General features: G+C 41.8%; 1 protein-coding gene across 1 annotated transcript; it reads right to left on the bottom strand.

Moving 5' to 3' along the window:
* Positions 1-254: 254 nt before the first annotated feature.
* Positions 255-6,239, bottom strand: LOC308322633 (uncharacterized protein). Its single transcript, XM_080774016.1, has 4 exons — positions 6,161-6,239; positions 2,936-3,030; positions 2,052-2,291; positions 255-1,814 (listed from the first exon to the last, which is right to left on the bottom strand). The coding sequence occupies exons 2-4, from the start codon at positions 3,003-3,005 to the stop codon at positions 1,537-1,539; spliced, it is 588 nt and encodes a 195-aa protein (XP_080630142.1). The 5' UTR covers positions 3,006-3,030; positions 6,161-6,239; the 3' UTR covers positions 255-1,536.
* Positions 6,240-8,273: the final 2,034 nt, after the last annotated feature.

Raw genomic sequence — 8,273 nt, 5'->3', positions numbered from 1 at the left:
CCTTCAACATAACCAGCTCAACAAGATCAACATAATTATTATCCCTTTGCTGGAAATGGTTACATATTAAAGGGACACTTCACCCTTTTTGCAAAAAAATATATGTTAATGACGTTTAGAAGCTTTAGAACACTTTCCTGGGGGTCTTTATGTGTGTAATATGTGGTTTTAGATATTTTAGATTGTAGCAGTGAGCCTGTTGTCTCTGATGTCATGGACACTGGTCTCACTACCTTCCTGGACTGCAATTCCCATAATTCTTTGGTGCACTGCTCCTCCTTGTGGATAGGGGGGAGAGCTGTCTTACTGAGACAACATGTAGTCCAGGAAGGAAGTGAGCCCAGTGTCCATGACATCAGAGACAACAGGCTCACTGCTACAATCTAAAATATCTAAAACCACATATTACACACATAAAGACCCCCAGGAAAGTGTTCTAAAGCTCCTAAACGTCATTAACATAATTTTTTTTGCAAAAAGGGTGAAGTGTCCCTTTAAGAACACACTTGGAACACTTACCTCACCTTAATTCAAGCGATATATTATTTAGGGGCTGATCTACTGGTATATCACGATCTACCTTTTGGGCACCGATGACATAAAGGTAGTGCAAGTGATGTTTGGTTAAAACAACACGTTCTTTGTTAAAACACAATCAGTGCCGGAAGTGCATCAAAATAGAAGCTCCGGGGTGCCAGAGTTGTCTGATCGCTTTTACTCTGAAAGCCATGAACCGGAAACACTTTCTTAAAAAAAGTTGACTTTACAAAGTGACCTCACAATCCCCGATCATCTTAATAAAAAATGTTACGCTCCAAAAAGCGTTCATATTTTGCGGGAGAGACGGATGAGGAGCAGAAATGAAGCGCCAGCATATCGATCCATTCAACACCACGGAGAGCGCCCTGGATTAGGAGATACGAGTCATTCTTTCCGCCGCGCTAACATGGGAGTCAACGGCAAGCTAATAATTGCCCAGAGCGCTAGCATACGGCAAGCGAAAAGCGAAATGCCAAAAAAAATAAAATAGGAAAAATTCTGAATATTCTTATCTCGCCCCGTATCTTTGAGGGTGCTTTTATAATGTTCCAGTTCCAATTGTGTCTGCTCATTTCTTAGTGTCCTCACTTACACTTCCATTTGTTTAATCTGTGCCCTGACTGCGTTCTCTATCCTAATTGGATACAATTGGTCTCCCAGTTTCAGTTTCTGAAAATGCATTTTGTGTTTAATATAAAGCTGGAGAGACATGGAGACTCCTGTTACTGCAACAAACACTAATGAGTACTATCACAATATAGAGTTTAACACTTATTTTAACCAAAGAAAATCACTTACACTACCTTTAACTGAAAAGCTTTAACTGAATAGCTGAAAGCTATTGTCACAAGGCATTGAACCCCTGCCATGAAATGTTCTATATGAGCAGGGCCTGGCTGTAAACAAGTTCTTGAGCTTAGTCCAGTTACCCTGGGTAAACATGGTACCTTTCCTTTCCTTTACACTGTTAACATCATGACAAGAGCTTTAGTCAGTTCAGTGTTTTCCTTTGTGGATACGCTGGTGTCTCTTGAGAGAATTTGGATGGTTGAAACACCCGTCACAATGTTTACAACGGAACGGTTTCTCTCCGGTGTGGACAGTCTGGTGTCTCTTGAGGTACTCCACGCGGTTGAACGTCATGTCGCAGAGTTTACACTGGAAAGGTTTCTCTCCGGTGTGAATCACCTGGTGCCTCTTGAAGTACTTTGTACGGCTGAAACTCCTGTTGCACAGTTTACACACGTAGGTTTTCCCTCCAGTGGAGACACCTCCTCCACTCGTCTCCCCAGTGGAGACACCTCCTCCACTCGCCTCCCCAGTGGAGACACCTCCTCCACTCGTCTCCCCAGTGGAGACACCTCCTCCACTCGCCTCCCCAGTGGAGACACCTCCTCCACTCGTCTCCCCAGTGGAGACACCTCCTCCACTCGTCTCCCCAGTGGAGACACCTCCTCCACTCGTCTCCCCAGTGGAGACACCTCCTCCACTCGTCTCCCCAGTGGAGACACCTCCTCCACTCGCCTCCCCAGTGGAGACACCTCCTCCACTCGCCTCCCCAGTGACTTCAGTGTCATATTCTCCTTTAACTTCAGGGCAGTGTGAAGAGATGTCTTCAGCAACTACACTTTTCACTGCAGATTCCTGTGGTCTTTGAAGTAGTTCCTCCTGTTCTCCTTTAATGTGTGGAGGCTCTGGTTCCTCCTGGAGCAGACTGGGGCTCCTCTGCTGTTCAGGAGAAACGTCCTCGTCTAGGAGCAGAAAAATACAAATACAAATAAGAAGTGCAATGTGCATTAGTGTATGGCTTGCATATCTACTCTGTCAATGACACAATGTGTAATCAGAGTTATAATTCGTTAATTCTGTGCAATTAGCACATTCAACACAAACAACTGTTTCCATAAAACAAGCGAATGTTTAGCCTACATTTGTGATCCTTTTTGATACAGAGACAGTCATGGCGGCAAGACTTAACTGTTCAGGAGAGGAAGAAAAACTGTTCACATACTCTTCACATACTAGAGCATGTCTGAAATAAATATCTGAAATTGACATGTAAATATGAAATAAATGCTTAAACATGTAGCTAGGTGTAACAGAAGTGAACCTTTCAAGCCTGTTTTCTCAACTCGCCGTTTTCTGCAAGACATTACTCTATAAGCCATAATTATGTCCAAAACTGGTGGGTCAAACTGAACAACCAATATGTCAATTTGAAGCTATGATTTCCCTGCTTTCACAGGACATGGAAAAAAAAGTAATATTAATTATTAAATTAATTGCAATGACTTAGCCTCGGTCAGAAGCGGTCACATGTGTCCGCAGCAACTAGCAAATGTTGAATGAATTGACAATGAAAAACGCCTTGAAGCTGGAAAAGAGAGAGACTTACTCAGGTCTGGCTGGTCTTCAGGTTGGTCCTTATTCCCTGGAACAGGTCTAGCTGGGTCTGGAGAATTCATCTGAGCTGTCTGGACTCCACTGAGTCTGTAAAGAAACCAGTAACGTCCCAGAAGAGTTTAGGATTCATTAAGACCAGAAACTCCTCTTATTCTCCACTTCAATAATAAAGAAACCATTAACGTCCCAGAAGAGTTTAGGATTCATTAAGACCAGAAACTCCTCTTATTCTCAACTTCAATAATAAAGAAACCAGTAACGTCCCAGAGGAGTTTAGGATTCATTAAGACCAGAAACTCCTCTTATTCTCAACTTCAATAATAAAGAAACCAGTAACGTCCCAGAGGAGTTTAGGATTCATTAAGACCAGAAACTCCTCTTATTCTCCACTTCAATAATAAAGAAACCAGTAACGTCCCAGAGGAGTTTAGGATTCATTAAGACCAGAAACTCCTCTTATTCTCAACTTCAATAATAAAGAAACCAGTAACGTCCCAGAGGAGTTTAGGACTCATTAAGACCAGAAACTCCTCTTATTCTCCACTTCAATAATAAAGAAACCATGAACGTCCCAGAGGAGTTTAGGACTCATTAAGACCAGAAACTCCTCTTATTCTCAACTTCAATAATAAAGAAACCAGTAACGTCCCAGAGGAGTTTAGGATTCATTAAGACCAGAAACTCCTCTTATTCTCAACTTCAATAATAAAGAAACCAGTAACGTCCCAGAGGAGTTTAGGATTCATTAAGACCAGAAACTCCTCTTATTCTCAACTTCAATAATAAAGAAACCAGTAACGTCCCAGAGGAGTTTAGGATTCATTAAGACCAGAAACTCCTCTTATTCTCAACTTCAATAATAAAGAAACCATTAACGTCCCAGAGGAGTTTAGGACTCATTAAGACCAGAAACTCCTCTTATTCTCCACTTCAATAATAAAGAAACCAGTAACGTCCCAGAGGAGTTTAGGACTCATTAAGACCAGAAACTCCTCTTATTCTCCACTTCAATAATAAAGAAACCAGTAACGTCCCAGAAGAGTTTAGGACTCATTAAGACCAGAAACTCCTCTTATTCTCAACTTCAATAATACCAGACAATAAGGAAGGAGTAGCGTATTGTGTTAATCACTTGTTAGCCTCGATACCCAGGCTTTCATTTCGTCTGCATGAAAATTGAAAGCCTGGAGGAACGCATTGGCTGCCTTGGTCTAGAAGTGGGAGTCAACGCTTCCGGGTGGGCGTCGCTCCAAATTATGTGACGTAGCGCTTCACTAGGTGGGAGAGGAGTGGCCATGAGGGCTGACGGACAGATCGGTGAGCTCCAATCAGGGCGTGCGCAAATCTCAGCCGCGACCCACCCCTATAGACCAGAAACTTAATGCGGTAGCTCAGGCATAATCACTTGTCAACAGGGCAAGTTACTTTTTCACGGAGCACTTTGATTATGAATAACCTTTTTCACATCCAGCTGTCCAGCATCAAAATGTTATTTTTTACAGCCTCAAATATGTGAATACATTAAGAATATAATGTAAATCTTTCCGTGCACATGCGCGCGCGCGCACACACACACACACACACACACACACACACACACACACAGAGAGAGAGAAAAAAACCCAGCAAAAACAACACTGATTTATAACCAAAACATACAGGGTTAAGGCCTGCTTTTGGTGTACGTTCACATTATGTGCACTGTCCCCTTTCGGGACATTTTCTTTATTTGGGACGTCACTGTCGGCCCAAGTACAGAAAAGGTAAATAATGGTTCAGAAAGGGTCTATAGTTTAGTTAAAGGGTCTATAGTTTAGTTAAAGGGTAGTTTAGTTAAAGGGTCTATAGTTTAGTTAAAGGGTCTATAGTTTAGTTAAAGGGTCTATAGTTTAGCAGCAGGTTAACGTGGTATTTCACTCCACTCACTGCCTTCTGTAACATTTGTGAATTGTTGCGACAAGAGGTTAGCCGGTGGAATACAACCACCCTAAGGACTACTATCTGTAGACCGCTAAAAACTACTGCACGTGTAAACAGAGCTGCTGCCTTTAAACACATCGTAAGTCTGCGTTTGTCTTTATACTATTTAAACAATCCTCAGAAAAAATGCTGCCATTTCTACCAAAGTGACTGCAATTGTTTTAGCTGCTATTTGTTTCAAAAAGTGTTTGTATAAAACGATGCAATGTGACGTGATAGCTGTTTACAAAATGCTGTAGCCCCTCCAGTCCAACTGTATATACTTTCCCCATTTTCAACTGTTTTTATTACATTTTGACACTTGCTTTGGCTATGTAAACATATGTTTTCTCATGCCAATAAAGCTCCTTATTGTGACTGGAACAATCGACCCGTTCATATTCGTTCAATAACGTTGTTTAAAACTGTGCTGTCCTCTCACCTTTTCACTAATTATCAATGCAGCAGATCCATGATGCAATGATCCATGTGTTACTGTTATGTCTACGTTATGTCCAATGTGGCTAGCGATTCAGGGGCTGGAGCCAGGCTAATTTAAGGCCCTATTTTGAAAGAAAAACATTTTTTAATAGTTCAACTAGCCGATTTACAAGCTCACGTGTGGATGTAGATCAGCCCCCTCAAGGAACCATGAGGGTCCCTGGATCACACCTCTGAGAGCCACTGCTTTAAATAAATACATAACTAATACAGAGCATATTTGATCAAATTTAGGAGCCAAACTTTTTTGACAAATTAATTTAATTCAAACAGAACCACGCACGCACGACTTTTTGGTAATTCAGAATATATGGTATGCCTACTCAAAGCTCTCCTCTTTGTGTCCTCAGGTTGAAAAGGACAGTCTGTCCCTCAAAACGACCAACTGGTTCAACTTCAACTCTAGACTGTACTCGAGGCTAGCTTATCAATCAATCAATCAAAACTTTATTTGTATAGCACATTTCATACAGCAAGTGCAACTCAATGTGCTTCACAGTTTACAAATATAAAAACACCAAAGGAGATGGAAAAACAAAGAAGACAAAAAGAAGAAAATCATTATAGATAAACATAAACAAGGATAATGGTATGAGCTAATTAAACGCAATGTTAAAAAGGTATGAGCTTAGCATTATCGCTCACAATAAAACATAGTCTTTGATCATCGGGTGGAAATTCCTCATGTTTTCAGACTGTCGTGCAAAGACAATCCCAGACACAAAGATACACAAAGGTCTGTGCAATGCAAACTTACATAATGAAACGTTCTGTGTTCGTCCTGCACTCTCTGCTCACTGCCGTTTGTTGTTTGATGGATGAACCCGGACGAGAGAGGCACGGACACCGCGGAGACGTGTCCGTATCCTTCTCTCATCCGTGTTGCAACATACACTAAGTCTTGAGTTCCGGCCGGGTGACGTCACCAGTGGAATGGCAAAGACTGCGTGGCCAAATTACTAAAAATTACAAATGACTAATTAAACCATTCATATCCTAATACACATAGAGATAGATAGACCCTTCTGAGTGACCCCCCCAACCAGCGCTAGTTATGTGCAGTGTGTGCATTTACAGTGAATGTGACTGTTTGGTTCTGGCTCTGTGTTGTTTGAGTCTGTGGCCACCAGGGGCCATCATGGAGTCAGAATCCATCCCTACTGGAAGTGGCACCAGTGATGAACTCCTCTGTCTCACAAGGATGATCCAAACTGACTGACCAGCAGCTCCAAAAGGGACACCAACAGGTGACTCAAGGTTATTTTTGATTGATTGATTGATTGATTGGTTGATTGATTGAAAACTGTTTAACAGTTTGCAGATTGGGTACAGTTCAAGGAAAGTACAGTTCAATACAAAATCTGCTTAAGAGGATGAGACCAGAAAAAGCACACATGTAAGACTTGTTTACGGTTAATGGTTCATTTTCAATTCATCAAAACATTTAAAGACAAACAAAAACCAAATATACACAAAATAAATCATCATATACACGGATAGGAAAAAAAGGGAAACATGTACAGTTAGACGCTTGAGGGCGAGAGGTGACCTCGCCCGAAAGGGCCATATATGGAGCGTGTCTTGAGTGTATAGGGTTTCATACCAGTGAGACACCTGAGGGCGAGAACTGACCTCACCCCAAAAAGGGCCATATATGGAGCATGTCTTGAGAGAACAGGGTTTGATGAGGTCAGCATAATGGAATGTCAGCTCCATATATGGAGATCTAAGGGTGGCAGCGGGGGCAGTGGCTTGAGTTAATTTCCGGGCCTGTTGAGAACTCTAGTTTTCGCCAATGAGACACGTACAGAGTGAGAAGGCCAATGACACACAGAGTGAGAAAGGCCAATGAGAAAGGAAAGGAAAGGTACTATGTTTACCCTGCAGGGTAACTGGACTAAGGAAAGGAAAGGTACTATGTTTACCCAGGGTAACTGGACTAAGGAAAGGAAAGGTACTATGTTTACCCAGGGTAACTGGACTAAGGAAAGGAAAGGTACTATGTTTACCCAGGGTAACTGGACTAAGCTCAAGAACTTGTTTACAGCCAGGCCCTGCTCATAGAACATTTCATGGTAGAGGTTCAATGCCTTGTCCATAAAGGGCACTTCAACGGTGGTAATTTTAACGTGCCGGTCCGGGGATACGAACTATAGCGACCTTCCGATATCAAGTCCGCTCCGCAAACCGTTCTGCCATCGCTGCCACTAGACACAGAGTGAGTATAGACTGAAATGGTATAGCATCTTATAATGAGCATTAAGTACCAGTACAATGAAAAGGCTAGAGGGCAGGCAGTCGCTTCGAATTCTATCAATGTGTTGACATTGTAAGCGAGACCACATCAGCCCTGTACTATAGCCTCCCTCCACTGGCTTCCTGTGCGATACAGGATTGATTTAAAAGTTTAGCTCTTTGTTTTTTAAGTGTTTAAAAGGTTTGGCCACGTAAGTCCCCTAACATCATATCAGTCTTAACCGGCCACGTAAGTACAACCTCATAGTCTTTTTTATTTATTTATTTATATATATATATATATATATATATATATATTATTTTTTTTATCCCACGATTTGAAACTTCTTTCCGTTCTTTGCTGTTAACATCGACAGACAGTATTGTGTTAACTGACTGTTAACTGATTGTACGTCTTATTCAACATGAACCTTTTTTATTTTATTTTAATAATTTTTTTAAGGATTTGTTTTGGGGCTTTTTTGTGCCTTTATTGATAGTGAATATAATAGTAGACAGACAGACAGACAGACAGGAAGGGGGAGAGAGAGATGGGGAGTGACACGCGGCAAAGGCCGCTGGGCTCGAGAGTCGAACCCGCGGCACACCGTCCGGCTGGCTCAGCAGCCAATAGG

The sequence above is a fragment of the Protomyctophum bolini genome, assembly GCF_963924005.1.
Source record: "Protomyctophum bolini genome assembly, chromosome: 10".
Taxonomy (NCBI): Eukaryota; Metazoa; Chordata; class Actinopteri; order Myctophiformes; family Myctophidae; genus Protomyctophum; species Protomyctophum bolini.
This window is presented reverse-complemented; position numbering and strand designations above follow the sequence as displayed.